General features: G+C 50.5%; 1 protein-coding gene across 3 annotated transcripts in view; it reads left to right on the top strand.

Annotated features, from left to right (window-relative positions):
* Window positions 1-21,919, top strand: part of SIL1 (SIL1 nucleotide exchange factor) — a 110,088-nt gene that overhangs the window by 57,368 nt on the left and 30,801 nt on the right. For all 3 annotated transcript variants that reach the window (XM_008636742.2, XM_017738181.1, XM_017738180.1), the window contains exons 5-7: window positions 2,338-2,434; window positions 4,573-4,764; window positions 9,628-9,749. In XM_008636742.2, the coding sequence (XP_008634964.1) occupies window positions 2,338-2,434; window positions 4,573-4,764; window positions 9,628-9,749 (411 nt within the window). The remainder of the gene's footprint in view (window positions 1-2,337; window positions 2,435-4,572; window positions 4,765-9,627; window positions 9,750-21,919) is intronic.

A 21,919-nucleotide genomic window follows, 5' to 3' on the forward strand; every position in this document is an offset into this window, starting at 1 on the left:
TTGATGTTGTCCTTCACATCAATGTCCATGTCCTCAATTTCATCCTCCACATCAACCTCCACATCCTTGATGTTGTCCTTCACATCAATGTCCATGTCCTCAATTTCATCCTCCACATCAACCTCCATGTCCTCGATGTCGTCCTCCACATCAACCTCCATGTCCTCGATGTCGTCCTCCACATCAACCTCCATATCCTCGATGTCGTCCTCCACATCAACCTCCATATCCTCGATGTCGTCCTCCACATCAACCTCCATATCCTCGATGTCGTCCTCCACATCAACCCCCATATCCTCAATAGACTCTTCCACATCCACCTCCATCATTTCTTCCCTATCCACCCCCATGTCCACTTCCATGTCCTCTACGCTGTCTCTGGCACGCTGCATCAGGGAGCACAACCTCTCAGTGGGGTCCCTGTCCCACACCATCCCCACAGGGCTGCAGTCCACCCACTCGGTCAGGGGGTGTCCACCTCCCTGGAATGGCACTGTACCTTTGCTGGGACAGGAGTGGACATCCTGCTGCGATTGGTGCTTCAGTGCAGGCAGGAGAAGTCCAGGCAGCAGGAACAGCTCAGCACCGACAGATGTAGCGAAGAGAGAGTGAGAACTGACCACTGGCAGCGGGTGGATTGTCCACTGCATTCGTTTCCAGGTCCTGCATGTTCCATCTGGAACAGTCTGTGATGTCACAGAAGTTTCAGGGCCACTCCACGGTGGGACATGGGGATCATAGAATGATCAAATCCTTGAATGCTTTGGCTTGGAAGGGACCCTAAAGATCATCTGCTTCCAACCTGCTCCCACCTGGGCAGGTTGCTGCGGAGCTTGTCCAGCCTGGCCTTGGATGTTCCCAGGGATGGGGCGTCCACAGCCTCTCTGGCCCGCCCGTGCCAGGGACCACCACCCTGGCAGTAAAGAACTTCTTCCCGTCATCAAATCTATTCCAAGTCTCTTTCATTTTCATCCCATTACTCCTTGTGCTGTCACTACAGTTCCTGAGGAAGAGTCGCTCTCCCGCTTCCCTGTAGCCCCTTCACACACTGGGAAGGGGCTCTGAGGTCTCCACACAAGCTTCTCTTCTCCAGCCTCAGGAGCCCCAGCTTCCTCAGCCTTTCCCCACAAGGGAGGTGCTCCAGTGCCCTCAGCAACTTCATGGTCCCTGCTGGCACTCAGCAGCTTCCCTGGGAACAACAGGGGCAGCAGCCATGGCGGTGTCCAACAACCCATGGAAGGCACTGGCCTTGGCATTGCCTGGGAGCTCTGCGCTTCCCACAGTTATGGAGAGAGGAGGAGGACATGAACAGGAGCAGTGCAGGGAGCCTGAATGCCAAAGAAGGAAAGCTGATGATCCTGGGTGCCTGTGCAGTGTTTGTGGAGGCTTTAATGATGCCCCTGGTATCTCTTCCAGGGCTGTGGGGATGTTTCTGGTGGAGGAAGTCCAGAGGAACATTTCACCAATGTGTAGAAAATGATCTTGGGTCGAGGTAGAGCTTGAATTCTCTCGGGAAGGAGATGGTTCCGTTTCTGGAAAGGACAGCTGAGCAAAGTGCTGCCAGATCTTGGTGCTCCTGGGGGTGCCGGCACGGCCGCCCCGGGCTGGGGGTCCCTGTGCACAGGGGGTCCCACTGGTGCCAGTCCCAGCACTGGGCCCTGCTCGTGTTGCTGGGCTGGGGCAGAGCAGTGTCCCCAAGAGCAAAGCAGAGGGGGGTTGGACATGAGTGGCCCCTGCAGCGATGCCACCAAAGCCTGCTCAGTGACTCCTGCTCAGGCCATGGAGATGCTCTTTAGCTTCACAATGCCTCAGCAGCTGCATTTCCTTTTTTTTCTGTGCAAGAGTGATTGTGGCCCAGATCAACACTTCTTGAACCAAGAAGAAAGGTATAAAGATCAACACGACGTGTTTTTTAGAATTTCTGTGCAATTTCTGTGTGGATTTACCCTTGCCCTGACTCTGTACAGTGCTCATCGGACCTTCAGCTGAAATCTCCAGGTTAAAGCTTGTAAGGCCTAGGCAATGATTCAGTGGCACAGGGGTGCTTTCTGTATTGCTACATGAAATTCCAAGGTATCAATTAATCAGCTGCTTTTATTGTGGTAGGACTTGAGATTTTGGGTCAGCAGGCTGATTGCAGAGCCCTTGACTGTCAGGGTGAGCTGTCTGCAAACCCCACGCAGAATACAGCACTCAGACCAATCTTTTCTTGAGCATGGTGGGTTTTTCATTCCTTTCATCCTGCCCTTGGCCATTGCTCGAATGTCACAGTGAAAACAGAATAGAGGCAGTTGTTCACTCATAACATGTTCTGGTTTGTTTGGTCTCTTCTGCAAGGCTGGGCAAGGTCGACGTCGATGCAAATTCATTCACATCTGAGGAGCTCAAAAAGGCCTTGGCTAAAATGAAGGAAAGTGAGAAGGCCGAAAGGAAGGTGAGTTTCCTGTTTCTAAAGCAATGCACAGTGCAGGGCTGGGAACACACCCTGTTACACACTGCAGAAATACAGTGGTTAAAATGATTGCTTGGAAAACACTGTGCAAACGAATCTTGTGCTGAATATGGACCTAAAATACCTTTGCTAACCCATTAGCATAGTGTTCCGTGGCTTTTCTGTAGGAGTCTATGATTCTGTGAATGGTTTGGGTTGGAAAGGACCTTAAAGCCCACCTCATGCCACCCCCTGCGGTGGGCAGAGACACCTTCCACTATCCCAGGTTGCTTCTAGCCCCATCCAACCTGGCCTTGAGCACTTCCCAGGGTTGGGGCAGCCACAGCTGCTCTGAACAGTGTAATTTATCTGTTCCACTACTGCTCAATTCACAAAAATGTCTGCAGGCCCCAAAGGGGGCTTGATTGCAGCTGATGGTATTTACAAAGGGAGTTACATTCCCTTTCACTGCCCTCCTTGCTTTCTGTTTCCAGCCTCATGCCCTGGATAGCAAAACCCAAATGGCCATGGTGAAGCAGGGGCTGAAGTTTCCTTACACAAGCTCCAAGTTGTCCATTTAGTTACAAACAATCCTCAACCCAAAGTAAATAGGTAGGATGATGTGTGACTCAGCAGGTGCATCACAGCCTCTTTCCCCTCTCCCTCTCAGCAGTGTTTCCTCAACCCTCTCTCCTCCTGCTGCTCTGGTGTTGGCTCAGTCAAAGGAAAACTGAAAGAGGAGTCAAGGCCCTGAAGTTTTGCTGTCGCAGAAAGGCTTCTTCTCCCCTTATGTGGTAGCAGGGCATGGTTTCGTTTGCCGTGCAATTATTTCCATAGCAGCATTGCAGATTGATTGCAGGGCTGCTGGAAATGAGGATCATTGAAATGCAAAAATTAGTGATCCTCTATTAGGTGAAAATAAGCCATATTTTAAAATCCCCTGTTAGAATACCTTTAGTCCCAGCAACTGGGCTAAAAGCAGCTACATCTAATGGACCTAAAGTGTTCCATCTGCAGTCCCTCCTGCAGAGAGCAAATCCATCCTTGAAGGATCCGTGTCAGAGGAAATGGAGTTACACTGAGCCTGTGCCCCTCTGTGCTGCGGCAAAGGCAGCTCGGGTGCTTGGGGTGGGCGTGGTGCTGGGTGTGGTACCTGTGGTAATTAATGAGTACATGGACGGAGCTTTCACCTCCATTGCTCACTTGGTTTTCCCCTGGCTTTTTTTCTCCTGTCCTTGGGGCAGCCCATCTCCAGCCTGGCCTCTCTGCTTCTTGTGTCCCCTGCAGCAGCAGGCTCTGTCCCCAGTGCCACCAGTGCTGATGTTCCTGCGCCTCTGGGGCCGTCTCGGATCTCTGACAAATCCTTTCCTTCTCACCACATGTTTTGTGTCAGCTCTCTCGGTTCACGGCAGCCCTTGGGATGCTGTTACTGCGAGGGAGATGAGCCGTGCTCAGGACAGGCTGTGTCCTGGACAAGCCTCGTGGCACAGCACTGCAGCTACCCCCAGCTTATCACTGCTCCTCCTGCTTCCCTTTCTGACACCTTCTGTCCCCACACCTTTCCCTGGGAGATAGAGCCATCCTGGAATGTGTTCAGTGCCTGGAATGGTGAAAACATCTTTGTCTGTGTCCGAGATCTCCTTGGAGTCACTGGGCACTTCGGGCTGGGTGGGATCACTGGAGCTCTCCAGCATCATGTCCATTCCAGGGAGGTTCAGCTGTAAGATCAGGGAGGTGGCTCAGGGCTTTTTGCAGTCAGGTTTTGAGAACATCCACTTGCAGACAAACAGAGAACTGCAGTGCTGCTGCCTGTGGGCTTGATGTTCAGCTGGAAGGATGTGGGAAATAGAAATGGTGCACAAATGGTGTTTAGACATAGAAGTGGTGCACAAATGGTGTCCAGATGTAGAAGTGGTGTACAAGCCCTACTGCTCACTCGTACTGTGGGTATCTCACAGGTAACTGGGTTTCCCAGAAGGACCCTCCAGCCCTGCCCCTGCATTTCTGATGCACAGCAGTAAATTCATTGGCACAGACAGCCAGGTTCCCTTTGTAAGTTTGGGGTGGCGTTCCTTTCTGTGTCTGTCTTGTCTCTCTTCATCTCCCATCTTCATCTCTGGTTTCCTCCTTCTGTTTTCAAGGCCCGAGAGGAAGAGGTGAGGAAGAAGTTCCGGCCCATAGAGCAGCTGAAGGAGGAGTTTGAAAAGCTGAACATGAAGATGGAAACAGATTATGAAATTATGGTTAAATTAATAAGCAAACTCAACAGCTCTGCCTCCACACTGGATGAAAAAGTAGCAGCGCTTTATGATCTCGAATATTATGTTCACCAGGTAACAAGAATGCATCAGTAACTGCCGTGTAAAATCCAGGGGATACGGTGTCGTAAACGGGGTTTTATTTTTCTTATCGGTATCAGGTAATACAAATTGCTTAATTACCATAATCCTGGGACAATACCAGACAGCAGAGGGCTAGTGCAGGCTTATTTTATATCCAGGTTTGAATTAATCACTTGTCGTGCCAGGAGCCAGCAGTATCCTAGGGGTTGCCTGATTTGTTGTCTGTTCTCAGGCTGGTTTTCTTATCCTCTCTTTTTCCTCTTTCATCTGCTTCATGTTACAAAATGGGGTTTTAGCTGCCATTTTTGGGTAGGTAGAGTGGTGGGTGCTAAGAAAATAATTATTTTCTCACTGCTTCCATGGAAAGCTGCCATGGTTGAGGGTAGGTGCCCTTACATCAGTTCACAGATAATGTCTTTGTACCAGGGAAGGCGACAGCCACCCCAAACCCCCTCTTTGTCTTGGTGTGAGTAAGCAGTGGCGTGTAGAGCCTCGCTGTGCTCATTAGCTCTGTGTGAGGGTAAACATATTTCCTGGCATCTTGCTTCCTCGGGTTTGTGCTCACACCTTTCCCCCCTCCCTCTGATCTCTCTTGCTCTGCTTTCAGCTCACACATTCCTAGCTCCCCTTGGATGCAGCTGCAGGCACCAGAGCTCTTCTCCCCTGGGCTTGGTGCCTTCCTCAGTGCCACCCCTGGGAGGGTGTCTGGGCATCCAGCCTCTGCTCTGCCTTGTGGGAAAAGACTTGGCTCCTCTCTCCCCAGTGGCTGGGAGGGTCTGGAGTGCGCTGGGAGAGTTTCCAGCGTCACGTTGTCATTTCAGAGGGCAAATGGGACAACTCTTGGGAGGTGCCAGTGCAAGCCCTTTCACTGGAACAGCACTTGTTAAACCAAAGGTGGTATTTTGGGGGCAGGTAGCTGAAGTGTTGCTGCTGACAGAGGGAGTCCATGTGCCAGCTGATAGAAGTGTTATTTCCAAGGCTCTTTGTCTTGAATTTCCACTCTAAATCTCTGTTGTGGGCATGCAGAGGCTGCCTTGCTGTTTGTTCTCCCTGCTTTTGTGTCACTGACGGCATCTGTGTGACTCAGAGAATAAGTGTGAACAATGGGCGCCCAAAGAGCTTCATATTTATACTCAGGGCTAATCTTGCCTGATTAAGGGTGCCAGAGCATCAGGCCAGTGTGCTAAAAAGCAACTCCCAAACACCCTGGGATGCTTTGGATTCCAGCATAACGGTCTGGACTATTCCAGCAGAAAATCCCTGCAGCACAGGATAGGGCAAACAATTTCAGAATGGCGAGAGAAGCAGGGGCTGGAGCATCAAAGGGAAGCACATCCAGCATCAAAGGGGTCAGGGAGGGGGAATGGCAGGAGGCTGGCAGGAGCACAGAGGCTCCTTTGTGTGCCGATCACAGCGCTGCTCTGTGCCCGCGCTGTCGGGGCAGATGGCTGGGCAGCACCTTCTCGTCAGGCAGGAAGCTGATAAGAAATATGACTTGTCTCTAAGCCAGCATGGCTTTTCCTCCTCTTTCTTCTTCCAGTCAGTTGAATACGTCCAGAGCATTATCTCTGCTTGGGACTGCCTTTAGCAGCACTGGCTTAATGTAATTACTGAACAGCAGCCAAAGGACGCTTGTGCCGCATAACCCTGGAAGGGCTGAACTGTCAGGACTCCTCTGCAGCGAGTCACAGCCGTGCTGTGCCATGGGAGCAGGGAATCCTTGCAGGTGTGGGTGGCCCAGGCCACATGTGGCACCACTTTGCTGGTCCCACCTTCCCCAGCCTCCCTCAGAGCAGTACCGTGCCATGGCTTTTCACAACTCCTTGGCTCCCGGCCATCGTGCTGCTGCCTCTGGGGCACGGGGTGCCCTGTTGAGTGGAAAATGCCGTGCCCTGGGGGGTGTACAAGCAAAGGCTGCTCCCTGCTCTGTGTCCTGGTGGTGAGCACCCTGAAGCAGCGGGGTGTGAGGCAGCTCATGCTTCGGAGCGTGCCACGGGGAGCGGAGCAGGAGCTGTGGCCAGTGCCGAGCCCGGGGAGATGCTCTCTCCTGCTTCTGAAGAGTCAGCCCAAGGGCTCTGTGTTTGCTCAGCTTTTGGTTGCCAGCTCTGGTTTGCCTCTCCTCAGTCACGATTCAGCTTGGCATGTTTGGGAGCCCGTCTCGGAGATGGAGCAGGAGGGTTTGGCTTGCTGGGTTATCTGTAACGCATAAAACCCAAATGCAAATGTGAAGAGGGCAGAGCATAACTCATAAACAGCATTCACGGTGCTTGCACAGCAGTGTGCGGAGCCAAGACCCGTTCTCAGGCATTGCAGGCTCTTTCTCTCAATTATTTACTCTCCTTATCTTCCTCTCTCCTCTCCTCTGACATGCTACACCGTCTCTCTCTGCTAATTTCCTCTCCATCGCGTACGGTTGACATGCTGCTTTCCCTTGCTCTTGTTTTCTAATATTTTCTCTCTCACTTTCCCTCCCTATTTTCTTTCTCCTCCAATTCAAACCTGCTCCCTGAATAACTGCTGTCATATTTGCTCTTCTCCCATCTCTCTCCTTGCCTGCTTTGCCTGTGTACTTTACTCAAGAGCTCTTTTGATCTTTGGTTTTTCTTCTGTGCCGATTTCAGTGGACTGAAGTGAGGTAGGAGCTGCTGCCTCACAGCATCTGCTGCTCCCCAGAGAGGTTAATACCTTCAAGTTGTTAAGTTTGGGGATTTTGTTGGTTTTAAAACGGTGAGTGAGGGAAGGAGCTCTCACGACAGACTCTGGTTAAAAAAGATAAACACATCTTGAGAAAAAGCTTTACAGCATAATTTATGTTCTGCAGCTGAGGTGTCTCACTGACGCTGGGGTGGCACGAAGGACTCTGGTGCTGCTGAGGTCCCAGCAATGGCTGGTTTTACCACACCAGGTGCTGGATGCAAATTCCTGCCTGTCCATACATTCCCTCTCGTGCAGAAGTCAACGTCCCATTCCAGCACTAAACCAGTTTTTACAGAGGCTGAGTAATAAAGGACCCACTGGCAGCTGAAATTGGGTTGCTGCATAGATTTCTTTGTAGACAGAGATGGGTCTGCAGAAAAGTGAGCGATCTGGCAGGCCTGGTTTATAGGGACAGTTAAAAGAACAGCATCTGAAAGGATACAAAAGCTGCTGCAAATCCTGAATCAGCCCCAGCAGACCTGCAGAGAGCAGCTTTGCAGAGGGACAGCAAGCGGTGGGTATTGTCCCATTGGGGAGCAGAGACGAGCTGGAGCTCCCCAGGTCCTGCTTTGGTTGGTGACGACAGACCCATAGGACACAAAGCTTCTTCCTTCTCCTGGGTACCTGAAATATCTGACTTTGGGCGGACCCACTGGCAGCTGAAATTGGGTTGCTGCATAGATTTCTTTGTAGACAGAGATGGGTCTGCAGAAAAGTGAGCGATCTGGCAGGCCTGGTTTATAGGGACAGTTAAAAGAACAGCATCTGAAAGGATACAAAAGCTGCTGCAAATCCTGAATCAGCCCCAGCAGACCTGCAGAGAGCAGCTTTGCAGAGGGACAGCAAGCGGTGGGTATTGTCCCATTGGGGAGCAGAGACGAGCTGGAGCTCCCCAGGTCCTGCTTTGGTTGGTGACGACAGACCCATAGGACACAAAGCTTCTTCCTTCTCCTGGGTACCTGAAATATCTGACTTTGGGCCAGTTTTGATGAAGGTACATGGTTGAGATAAATATAACACCGAGCATGAAGTCATTGACTAGAAGAGTGTCCCACATGCCCTGCATGGCTTGTGGTGTTTGTCCTGTCCCACCCCATCGGGGGGTCGGTCTGCCCTGCTGATAACTCATTTTTATATTCTGTTTCCATCTGCCAACGATTGCTGTTGTCTCCCTGTCTTTCAGAGAGGAGAAATGTCAAATTTCTAAACCTGATTTTTCTGTGCAGGCAGTTCTGAGCATTCATCAGATCCCCTTTTAAACTGAAAAAAAAAATCATTGAATACCAAAATGCATCGATTTGACTTTGGACTGAATTTTGTACTTGAAGTACCTTGTGCTGTTTCTCTAAATTTTGTCTGTGAGCACTCAGAGCCTTTTCTGATCTCCTCTCCAAGAGCAGATGCCCGCTGGGACTGTGCCTGGCTAGCCCCTGATCCAGTTAGAGCCAGGGGCTTATGAATCCCCACTAATGTGTAAACTTTTCTCTACTGGCAGTTAATCCATTATTGTTTGCTTAGAAAGGTCATTGTGGGGCTGCTCCATGGGGAAGCTCCTGGCTGACCCCTCCAGGCAAGGACTGGCTTTTTCTTGCCTTGTCCCTATGAAGTTGTTGATGGAACTCATGGAGAAGTCCCAGAACTGCCCACGCTCCTCACTCCGATGCCACCTGTGTACCCTGTTGGTGCTGACAGGCTCCTAAACATCCTTGACTCCTGGTGCTACAATTACAGCATTAATTAATTGCACTTGCAAAGCATGCAATTCCCTGGGTCCCCAGTAAAGGCCTGCTCAGGTGGGAGCGAAGAGCTGGAGTTTTCTGACATCAGCAGATGTACTGAGATTTTGACACCACCTGCATTACCGAAATACGTGTCAAGAGTAGTTTTGATAGCTATAATCAAAGTATTGGAGTTTCCAGTGATGCCTTCTGTATGTGGCAATATCCTCCCACTGTGCCTGTGCAGCCATGGCATCGCTGCTCCTGGGCAGGGCTCTGCAGAGTTCAGCCAAAGCTGTTCCCTCCGAATTTTTAATTCCGTTTAAAACTCTGTGCTGGTTAGAGCAGGAGGGAGGGGATGCTGTGGGTGTGAAGGGAGGTGTTCTCTAAGGGCTGGGGGTTCGTGCTGACAGGACCTGCTCTCTCCCTGCTGTCCCAGGTGGACAATGCCAAGGATTTCCTGTCCATGGGTGGGCTCCGGCTGGTGATCGAGGGGCTCAACAGCAGCGAGGCCGCGCTGAAGGAACACGCTGCCTTCGTCCTGGGAGCTGCCCTGTCCAGGTGAGACCTGCCCTCAGCTGGGCTCTGTGCCTCTCTTCACTTCTCTTGGTTTATTTCTGATAGCACAGACTGAAAGCTGTGCTGTGACACGCCACAAAGTCCACTCCCCCAAAACTGTCTTGTCCCCTGTCTAGCTCTTGCAACCCCCATTACCCCTTCTCCTCAGTCTGTCCTCATCTTGCTCATTGGACATATCCAGAAGTAATTTGTGTCAAATCTAGGATTGTTTCTTGATTTCCCTGGGCTCCCTGCTTGTACAAAGTCCAAGGGGGGAATAATTCTGCTTCTCTCCCCTTCCCCAGCCCTCTCTGGGGGAAGATGTGAAGGGGGATGCAGTGACGAGCACCCCAGCGAGCACCTTTGTCCCTCCTCTTCCTTGCTCTTGGGCTGCTCCAGGATGGCAAAATGCTGATTTGAGCAGCTCCCATGGTCTTTGGAGCAGAGTTTGGGCCCCATAGACATGTGCCTCTGACATCCAAGACGTGTTGATTAGATGCAGGGTCAGGAATAGGGTCAGCAGCCAGAATCCAGAGGAGACTGGCCTGCAGGATGTTTGAGATTCACGGGAAGGAGCCCGGTCTGCCTCATGCTGGGGCATCGTGTGTAGTGCTACAGGAGGTGCCCTGTGGGCTCCATGGGTTTTCTTGGTGCCCCTTTTGGATTTATGGGGTTTGGGACTTTGCAGGGGATGTGTTGTACATTCAGAGGTGCAGAGGCTTTAGAAATGCATTGGATGGACTCAAACTTCAGGATCAGCAGTGCAGAGTGAAAATTGAAGGTCAGGACTGTTTTATCTGCATATTTCTACACCTAAAAATACAGTCACCTTCTCCAGCATCATAAATTATTTATGGCTTAGTCTAACACATGGTCCACGGACCTGCATTTATTTGGCAATCTTGTGTACAATGCAGTTGGCCCTCAGCATGTGCGAAGTGATGGGGCCTCGTGGATAGGAGCAGGTACCCAGACTGGCACCAGAAAAGGATCCAGCTTCTAGTCTGAAACAGAGCCTGACTTAGTGATGACAGGAGGATACATCAGAAACACAACCTGCTCTTCATATTCTGGTGTATCTTAATCCTTGAAACAATACTGGAGTGGTTTGCTCAGGTTCTTTATGTAGATTCTTAATTATATGTCCCATACAGAGAAGATCATGCAGAGGGTGTGGAAATATTTGCAAGTAACTAGTGAAATGACAGGGGCTGTTAAAGAGCTTCTCACAGATGTACCTGACATGACATGGTCCAGACTCCAAAAATTCACTGTCTCACGGTACATGAGAGTGTAGCAGTGGCCACGAGAGTCATGCTTTTGTGTAGTATTCCTCACTCAAGTGCAAAAACCTTCTTTGGACCTCTCATCTGATATGACAACATTAAACTGCTGCTTTGCAAACTTGTGGGCCTTTTTTCTTTGAAGGACATTCTGGCAGATGGTAATTTGGAGTGGTTTGGATGATACATTGTCTCAGAGCTCTGTTCCAAAATAGGAGGGATATTATGCCTTGGTTTAAGTTTGCTTTTTTTCCCCTTGCTGTGCTTAAGCTTTCTCAGTAGACACCTACATGCCAACTTGTCTGCTGTGTGCTCACTGCTTAATTCGTTTGTTCATACATTTTCTCAGCTTACTCCATGCTCCAGTTAAACTGTCGGGGGCATTTCAGGTACTTCACACAGCATTTTGTGTTTTTCTGAGGGCTTGTTGTTTATTTCCTTCACTCGTGGTTGTTCCTGGGAGCCTTGGCGAGGTGGTAGGGCTTTCCAGTAAATTACCAGAGGTGTCACAGCTCGCTGGGCTGCAGGGACATGATCTGCCCTGTGCTTGTGTGCCTGGGGCTGGTGTCAGGTCCTGTGCTGGATGCTGAGCCTGGGAAGAGGCAATGGTCTGCTGCTCACCCAGTGGGTCTGTGGCCACCTCCCAGGTCTCTTTGGCTGGGCTGGCTCCTGCCAGCAGTTTCAAGCCAGGCAAACATGCCCAGAGAGAAATCAGGGCATGGTGATAGCAGCTCCAGAGCCTGGCATGGTGGGTCAGTAACTCCTGGCACAGCTCAGTCTGGAAGAGGGAGTTTGGCTTTGTCTGTCGACATGTGTTTAACACAGGAGGAAACCACTGGACACAGAATGATTCCAGATATGCTTGGGTCACATCCAGAACTTTTCAGCTCTCAAAAATACCCAGATCTTCTCTAGATTTGCATTGTCCTCAACTCCATTCAGGTAGTGAAGCAGGTAAGGGGTGGAGCAAGCAGCTGCAGCACCCAGGTCCTGCCTGCACATGGTCCTGCCAGGACCTGGCCCGGAGCTCTGGCTGTGCTGAAAGCCCATTGGAATAAAAGGGTTTTCCAGGGGATCAGCATCTTGAGCCAACAGGCCAGGTGGCTGGCCAAGACTTGAATCAGCAAAGGCAGGAGGAGGAGAAGGCACAACAGGGCCAGCTCAGGATTTCTCCTTCCTGATACTGCTCCTATTTATTTGGCTTAAAGCAGACTTGAAAAGCAGCCATAGCACAGCAGGATTTGGACCTGGGGGCACAAGGTCCTGGGGTGCAGCTGCCAGGATCTGACCTCCTGGCATCCATCTGCCTCTGTGAGCCTCTGCCACAGGAGAGGCAGATTTCTTCACCTGATGGGGAGGAAATCAAGGTTTCATCTCATGTTTCTCTTATATGTCCTTCAGTTCAGGCATTTGGGTTTTAATCACTGAGTCTGTGACCAAATCAAACATTGTTCCATCTGGTGGAGTTCTCTGAGCAGTGCCCTTATTGCAAGTCTAAAACCTCATCACAGCCTTACTGTTTTTAAGCCTTTAACAAAATGTTTTCCATTCAGCAGTTTGCAAAAGTAAACTTCATTTGAACAATCCTCAAGTGCTCTGATTGCAAATAAAAGTTAAATGCACTAACAAAAATGATTGCTAGGCATGTGGGGTTGTACATTTAGGTATCCATAATTCACTAACAGTATATGCCAATACACAGCATTATCTGGATTTCCAGTGATTGCATTAGCATAAAAGCATGTTAGCATTTATCCTGTGGTACTAACATTTAAATATATATAAGTGTGAAATATTAAGATCCAGCATTTTGGAGGCAAGTGAAACTACTGTCTGTAAAATGTTCCTGCATATTTTGAAGGTACACTCCAGTATGTTCGGATGACAATCAGCATTCGCACCATTGGGTCCAAACATTACAAAAATGTCAATGTTTTATGCAAAGAGGAGCTATATTAAGCTAAAAAAGATTGCTGATGAGAGAAGTGTCTTCTGATGTCCTCTGAGCTATTTACAGGCAGCATCTCCCTTTGTTCGTGGCACAGCCAGGCCTCTGTGCAATCTGCATCTCCATGTTTCACAAGACTGGAAATGTTAGCCAGAAAGGATTATGCTTGTGATTAAAACCTCCATTTTTGAAAACTTTACCTACAGGAAACGTTTTTCCACACCAATAATTCGAACATTTTAGTATTTTGTAATGAAAGGATTTTTGTAATCCGTTTAGAAGGGGAATAATAATTTATGTTGAATGCCTTCTTGAAGCTTTATCCCAAATGCTGCCCGTGCGCTTAGGGGTGAGTTGGAGGTGAGCATGGAGAGAAGTTAAGCAGTGGGACCTTCAAGGCAAAGGGAAGCAGTTTGTGTTTCATGGGGACAAGGCAGAAGGCTCAGAAGGTGAGATTTTGGCCTGGCCAAAGTGGGGAACTGGGAGGGCAGCCACTTGTGCAGCTGCAGTGAGAGACTCGTGGCACTTTGGCCAGACCTTTAAAACCCCACCCAACCACGTGGCCGGGGACAGTGATGTCCCACTGATGGTCCGAGCTGGCGTTTGCCATATGTCCTAGAAGGGCCTGGGACAGGCCCAGCACAGCCTCTGGCTACAAGCCCAGCACTGCTGGGGTCTCACTGTTCCCTTTTGGCCCTGAGTGCTAAAGGACTTGGTAAAGGCTTGGGAGTAAACTCATCACAGGTGATAACTGAAGCATCATCCTGCAGCAGCACATGAGTTTTCTATGGATTGTCTTGGCTGCTTCCCAGAGATTAAACCCCTTAAAGGATGACCGTGTGCACCCTGAATATCCCATTCACCATTATTTGTGTTACCCAGCTCCCAGGCTCGTTCAGAGCTTGCCCCACTTTGGTAAAGCCAGGAGGGGCATAAAACGTGTTTGCCTCTCAAGAGAAGCCTGAAAGAAGCTCCCTGAGTGATGGGCTCTATTTCCCCTTGTTGTGCTGGGGTGTCTGACAGAGCTCAGCATCGTGGGGTCCACCTGGTTTTGGTTCTGCTTTTCCATTGTCTTTTCTGAGGGAAGAGGGATGTGGGAATTCTGTCTCCTTGCTCTGTCCATCAGTCCCTTGGTGGTGTCCATTCTCCCAGGGCTCACGACTTCCCTGCTCTGTTGGAGAAGCAGCAGCTCCTTCAGGATGCCTCTGTCAAGAGGAAAGAGCTTCCACCAGATTTAAGGGGTTTGAGTTAGGTCCAGCTGTGCACTGAAACTGGTTGGTGCTCACTGGTGTTAAATAACACAGAGGCCCAAGCAATAAACCCAGGAAAAGTAAAATTAAAGACCTTGCTTCGATGCTGTCTTGTAAGGACATAAGAATTTCTGTGTGGAGAAATAAATCTGGTTAGCTTAACAAGCACTGTCCCTACCCTTTTATTTCCAATCCATCTTCATCCCTTCCTCCTCCAGCTTCTCCTTTTACGTCCTGCAGTATTTGCCCATCTCTTTATCCACTTTGCCTGATTTTTTCAGTGGCCCTGTTTGCCCACACCATGTGTTTGCCATCTCCCAGTTGCAGCAATTCCAGCTCCACTCCTTGACTGCTTATAATTTCTTGCTTTGTAGATTGTCTCCTCTATCTTTATTTGAACTCCTGACTTGTGTGGAGTTATCAGCCTCACTGCACTTAATTTCAAATTAATTTGATTGGGTCACCTCAATTTTTTTTCTGTAATGATAATGAACTCAACCTATTTAGCCTTTCCCCATTATGAATAACCTTAACAAAAACTGCAATGCAGTATAAATGGGTGTTTCATCATTGTGGTTAATTACACAGAAGAATAAATCCCTAAACATTTTTCAGCCTCTGAAATCTAACAAGAAAGTGTAATTAACATTTAAAGAGTAAACTGCCATCCTTGTGCTCTCAGGAAGACAAGGAGGGAAAAGTCTAGAATCCAAGGTTTGCTCCTGGGTTTTTTGGGAGAAATTTTTGGGGAAATGCTGATGGCTGGAAGTGGCAGAGGGTGGGTCAGGTCCTTGTCTTGTTCCAGATGTGTTTTCCCCAGGTGCCTGCAGCTCTGGAGAGTTGACAAGGTGGGATGGGCATCTTGGCCTCAGCCCAAGGGACTGGTTTTAGGCTGAGGACATTGTCCTTTCTGTAAAACATGGGAATTCTGGAGTGAATTCTCTGCGTTGGGCTGGTGCTGGGAGGATGGTGTGACTGAAATGGGAGTGTTTGGCCTCACATCACATGTGGGCAGTGAGCTCCCACACGGCTCCCCCAGCTCCACTGGGTTCTCCCAGTCATCCTGGGGCTCAGGTAGGTGAACTTGTCCTCCTGTGTCCTTCACACAGCGATGGGTGCTCCCACAGCCTGCAGGCTCTCATCAGTCCACAGCTGCTGATGTTCTGAGAGCTGTGGGAGGTGTCCTGCCCTGCAAACATAGCCCCACAGAACAGCCAGTGCTGCCCAGGGCTGTGACAGGGGTGGGGAGCACCAGGAAGCTGCTCCAGCAGAGCTTTAGCAGGGAGGGAAAGACTCATCACAGCCAGCTCATGCATTATATAAAACATGTTGTTTCTGTCTCATTGTGTTTAGTAAATGGTCTCTGCTAAAGCCTTTGAGTTATTTTGGTGGTTTCCATTTAAAATACATGTTCAGGCTGGTTACCTAATCACTTTCTGCCAAAAAAACCAGCCCAAACTTGCTGTTTGCCAGTGCAGACCTGGTTCTGTAGCTGGACACAACATGTTTTCCTCTGTCTCTTCAGCTACTATTAATTCATCCTTCTTGCTCTGTACAACTCCCTGGCAGGAGGGTGGAGCCAGGCAGGGCTTGGTCTCTTCTCCCAAGCAACGAGGAGCAATAGGACGTGAGGAAACAGTCTCCAGTTCTGCCAGCAGAGGTTTCGATTAGGGAAGTGTTTTTCACTGGAAGGGTTATGAAGCACTGGAGCAATCCTGGAGGGGTTTGAAAGCCGTGCCGATGTGGCACTTAGGGACATGATTTAGCAGTGGACACGGTAGTGTGAGATTAATGGTTGGACTTGATGATCCTGGATGCCTTTTCCAGCCTAAATGATTCTGTGATTCTGTGTTTTCTGTTTATCCTTTTTACTACAGCCTGAGCACTCTCTGCTAATGGCTTCACAAGCTTCAAAGATTTCCCTCCCTAACCACCTACATTATTTTCCTGACCTGCTGTGACTATCCCAGGTCTTGGCGTGTTCTCTGCATTCCCTCCAAACAATAGGTGCAAAACACTCACAGAGAGGAGGCGTCTGCATCTGCTCTTTGATCAGGGTGTGCAGGAGGCTGTGGCAGCCCACTGATGTGTGTTTCAGAAGGCAGGTTGAGAAAGTGCATTGAACAGAACACAGAAGGGAAGAATGGGAGATGAACAATGGGAGTGGGAAATGCAGGATCCACCCTCAGTGAGGACCTGCTCGCAGCAGGGTTTGGGGTGGACAGCACTGACCCTTACAATTGCAGCCATTGTCTGAGCCCCATCTCTTCCTCTGTAGGTCCTGCTGTGTGCACCCTCCTACCCCTTCCTGACCGTGGCTTTTGTTGGATTTTGTTGTGCCAGCAGGCTGTACACAGCGAGCATGCAGAGCCAGCTTTGGGGCTGCATGGCAGAACTGGGCTGTCAGAGGGGTGCTGGGGGCCTGCCCTTGCCTCTCGTGGCCTCTCTTCTGGATTTAGCTGTATTTGCTCCCTCACTCCTCTGCTTGTGCCAAGGAGAGGCCAGCAGAGCTTTCATAGGAGGCAAAATAACACAAACCAGCAACTGCAGGCTCCCGTGGCATCCAGGAATGGCCCTTGGCTGTCCTGACTGAAGAGGGACCAAGCCACGGCAGGGAACTTGCTTCCAGGCTGGCATCTTCCAGCCTACCTGTTCTCTTGATACAGTGCTTTGATAAGCTTTCTCTCATCTGTCTATTCATGTGCTTAAAGATTCATTGAAACAGGTGATTATTCATCCATGAAGACAGTTCCTCAGGCCTTCACCAGATTGCTGCCAACCTCAGCTGCTTCGAGGCTCTCCAGGTGTTTGAACGGGATGATGACAGAAAACAACAGCTTACTGGAAATTATCTCCTTCTGAAGGAACTCGTCATTACTGTTAACTACTTGCTCTTCCCTCAGGTGCAGACATTCTGTTCTTCTTGTGAGCTGGGTTTTGATGTCCCTTTATTTTAGATGATCTTTTTTCCACTTGAAAGGAGATGTCCATCAGAGGCCCTCGGAGCGGCCTGGCGTGTTTTGGAAGGGGATGACTCACTGGCTTGGCTGCCTGAGCAGCCGTGCAGCCCTCTGAGCCCTGCTGCTCAGGGCAGCTGTCTGTGGCCATCCCACATCCCCAGGGAGCTGGGCCAGTGGCAGCCCCCTCCCCGAGGGCAGCTCAGAGTCCCCACTCGAGCTGGAGAAATGCCTCGCAGCTGCTTCCCACCGAGTCTCAGCCCCTTGATGCCACTGTGGGAGCCCTGAATAGATAGGAAAACTAATTTGCTGCTCAGAGCATCAATAGATGTACGTCACTTGTCCTTTCTGCTGCATTTAATGAGTTTTTCCAAGGTACTGCAGCCAGTTCCAGAAGGCTGCCATCAAAGGATCTTCGTTTCCATCAGAAGCCTCATGCCCCTCAGCGCTCTGCACTCCTCACGTCTCACATGTCTCTTATGAATTCAACGTGGAGCTCATCTTATAATTCCTTGCAACCATCCTTTCCAGACTTCTCTCCTTTTTTTTCTGAACGCCTTGAAAACAGGGAGTGGGAGAGAGGAAGGGCTCTTCCTGCAGTGAGGTGGTGGTAGCTGGAGCCCAGGCGAAATGTGGGTCATGCTAAACGTCCTGTCACTGCTGCTCTCCACAGTCGTGACTCACTCAGTTATTCCCTCCTGGTGCTTGGCTGTACCTGTTCCCTTCTGTTAATCATCCTGGAGCTGGCTTTGGGCATCCCTGCCTGCGTCAGCCTCGGCTGTCACCGTGTGGGACAACATCTCCACGTGGGTGAGGAGGGAGGGGACACGCTGGTGCTGCCAGACTGACAGCCAGGGGATGATGGGCGCAGCCCTGCAGTGGCAGTTCCAAGGGATAGGTCATTAATCCTTAGCTGATCTGCTGAGATCAATAATTAGGGCTGTTGCTTTGTATAAACCACCAGATCAACACAGGAATTGCCTTATTGAAGTGGACGTGCAGGCCTGGCTGGCTGGAAGGCCCCCCTGGCTGGATTGCATAGGAAGGAGCACAAAACCCAGGTGCTAACAGTGTGCTGACATGTAAATGAGGTTTCCCTAAGCCTTGAGCAGCTCAAACCTGCCATACACGATGAACCACAAGGGTTCTTAGGTTTTATCTGTTTCTGTCAGTGCAACAGGGAGGGTTGGAGAAAGTTTCTGGATTCTGGTCCATGCCTGGTGCAGCAGGGTGGCTGCTGCCAGCATCCCTCTGCTCAGAGGCTGCACATGGGAGCCTGTGTGAGCTCCTCTGCATGTTCCTCCTCTCCTTGTGGAAGCAGGTTATGTCATATTTCCATACACACTCTGTCATAAAAGCCCCTAAATATGATTTTAGTTTGTTTACACGTCTTGCAATGAGCAGGAACTCACCTGAGTTGTTTTCCAAATTAATACCCCGCTGCTTTTACTTAACAAGGTCTTTTTCCAAGCTGAGAACAGTAACGACTCTGAGATTTCTTTTTTAAAAATGCATTTTCTTCTCAGGTACTTCATATTGAAATCCATCTTAATTTCGGTTCAGCTAGTGTGTGAAAACACACGGTGAGGCATTATTAGTCCCTGAAGGAATAAAGACAGATGGAGCCCAAAATGGAATTGGCTTTATGATTAATTGAAACCTTCAAGAGTGCAGTGGAGTCAGGGCTTGGTCCTACCCTGGCAGCACCTGGGGATCCATTCAGCTGGCATGAAGAGCTGGGGGGAGACATACAGATGTCACCTGGCAGAGCCAGCCCCGAGCTGTCCCCTCCCGGTGGGACTTGGGGCTGGAGGAGGGCGGGGTTGGCCCAGGTGTGGGTCGGGGTGAGGAGAGGACGGTGGCGTCGGGGTCCTTGCGTGGGATGACGTCCCTGGGTAATGAGCTGCTATTTCTGCCTCGAGCCTCCCACAGCTGTGCACGATGGCTCTCGTGTCACTGCAGAGCTGAGCGGGGAGGAGGGGAGCGTTTTGAGGCGTGCTCCAAAAACCTTGGAAATGGGAATGTAGAGGTGTGGCAGAGGCATGGGGTTTGGGCTCTGCTCTGAGTTCCTGCTCCATGCGTGACCTGCACAGTTTCCCCAGGTTTCCCATCCTTGCCTGTGAGAGGGAAGGGAGTAATGGAGAAATACCAGGTGGTCTTACGCATGGTGGCTTCAGAATTAGTGCATATTTCTGGGGTCTGTAGCCACAGACATTTACAGCATTTTTTGCTGGAAAGGAGGAAGAAAAGGTGTTGCAGAAAGGAGAGTTCCCCATTGTGTTTTGGGAGCAAGTCCTCCCTGTGCAAACTGGCTTTATTGCTCATGGTGGTGCTTTCATGGTCAGCAAGTCCTGAGCAGCTCTGGAGCTGGGGAGATGCAGCAAGTGAAGGCAAAGTTGCTTTGCAAAGGCAAATCCAGATCAGCTATGGAGCTGTGTCAGCACATCCACTCGGAGAGGGCAGGAAGGGGATGGTCAAGGGCAGCAGTGGCAGCCCCAGGAGATTCCCAGTTTCCCACCTGGTGCTCACTGCTGGTCTGGCCTCTGTGCACGGGTTGTGCTGCCGGGGGGCACTTGCCAAAGAGAGGGCTGTGGGTGCCTCCCCCTGAGGCAGCTTGTTGCAGTGGGGATCCTGCAACACGCATATATCAAACCAGGAGTCCCGTGGAAAGGAAATATATATGGACAGACAGATTCTTGATAGCTGTTTCAGAGATGTTTTTTCCCCCAGCCACATGGCCGGAGCTCTGCTCAGGAACTGTTCCAGTCACGGGACCAAGGGTCCTTCTGCCCGCGCAGGGAACACAAACCAACCAATGGGAACGAGGCTGAGCAGGGGCAGGGAAGCCCCGTGTCTGTGCCCTCAGGGCCCCTCTCCCAGGGCTACACGGCAGGGGAGGGACCCCAACACCTCACCCGTTTTATTTTAATAAAAGGAGAATGAAAACAACTGGATAAACATAACAAGAACAGTTTCAAAACAAAACAGGCCACCCTCCTGAGTCTTTAAATGTCCAGTCAGATTCTGTGGAACATCTTAGGGCTGACAGAAGGGAGACAGGACTCTCTGAGCATGCTTTGTGGGGAAACTGAGGCAGGAGAGGGTTTAACTTCTTCCCTCCCCCTTTTCATCCCCCACTCGGCATTGGAAAGGGATTTTTGGGGAAACAATTGGCAAAAGCATGGTTTTGTGAGGGAAACCATGGGTGAAAAAACGGATTGGGAATACACTGGGGGTAATAGGACATAGGGTAAAAGGGAAAGGTGGGATTAGGAAAGGGAGACTGTAGGGGGGGCTTACAATGGAGATATTGTCTAATATGACTACGATTTTTTGCATATATACTGCCTTTTACAGCAGCTCAGTGAGAATAATTTAAGGAAGGAGTTGGTGTGGGAAGTTGAAGTTGGCTGTGGGGATCATGGTTTAGGGTATGGACGTGGCTGGGGGCCCATGACTGTGTGTGCTGGGCAGGTGTGTGTGCACTGAACTGGTCTTGCTGGGGCAAACTGGATGACAAGTGGCATCCGTGGGTCCCTTGCTGGGAGGAAGGTACAGGGGACACATCTCCCAGGCGCAGCCAGGACAGTCTTTTTACAGGCACCAGCACCCCTTCCCGTGCTGCAGTGGCAGCACTCCCAGTTAAGAAGGTGACTGGGACCTTGCTAAATGTCCTGAGCAGTGGGAGCACTGCTGGAAATGAGCTGATCCTGCAGATCTGTGGGGAGCTGAGCTAACTCCTAGAACATGATGCTCAACACCTCACCAGACATCCAGTGTTCACCCACTCCGACAAGTGCAGTTTGATTTTTGTTATCCCTGAGCCCTCCTAGGATGGCAGTGAGTTTGCTGAGGTGCGTTTTGTACAGTGAGGAAGGCTCTGTGACTGAGCTCTCTCTGCAGGACCTGGCCAGAAGTCATGGAGAGATACTATAAGGCTGCTGTGGGTTTTCTTTTCTTTCCCTGGGGACTCTGGGGATTGCACATCAGTGGATTGTGGATTAGTGAATCAGGAATTAGAAATGCATTTTTCATTCTTATGTTACACACTAATGAACTGACAAATTTAATTTCTTTAAATCCAGCTATTTCAGCTGGAATTGACAAAGTCGTCTTCTGTCTCTTCTGGTACCTCGAGAACAGCTGAATCCTGATCTCTCTGGGGTCACATCATCCACAGTCACTTCTTTGTCTTTAGCCTGTGGCTGTTCCAGAAGTGCAGTGTGCTCTCCAGGAAGAGCCCGTCCCTCCTGGGTGGTTGCTGAGCGGAGCAGGGGGTGCGTGCCCGAGCGCACATCTGCCTGTGCCAGGGCAAGGAGGGGAGCTCAGCCCTGGAGAGCTGGGCTGGCAGCAGCCTGGGGGCTCCAGCTTGGCTGTCTGAGTCCACTGGTAGCAACTGAGGTGTCTCTCCCAGGCAGGCACCCTGTTAAACCCAGTGCCATGGCCCTGTCGAGTGCCTCCATGGCACAGCACAGAGTGTTTGCCCAGCTCCAGCTGTGAGGTGTGCTTGGCTTACATCTAGAATCAGAATATCCTGAGTTTAAGGGACTCACTGAGATCACCAATCCAGCTCCTGGCCCTGCACAGACCCCCCAGCAACCCCACCCTGTGCACCCCTGGCAGCTCTGGCAGCCTCGGGGCCGTGCCCATTCCCTGGGGAGCCTGGGCAGTGCCCGGCACCCTCTGGGGAAGAACCTTTCCCTGCTCTCCAGCCTGCGCCTGCCCTGGCACACAT

Source organism: Corvus brachyrhynchos, unplaced genomic scaffold (assembly GCF_000691975.1).
Source record: "Corvus brachyrhynchos isolate BGI_N302 unplaced genomic scaffold, ASM69197v1 scaffold616, whole genome shotgun sequence".
Lineage (NCBI taxonomy): Eukaryota > Metazoa > Chordata > Aves > Passeriformes > Corvidae > Corvus > Corvus brachyrhynchos.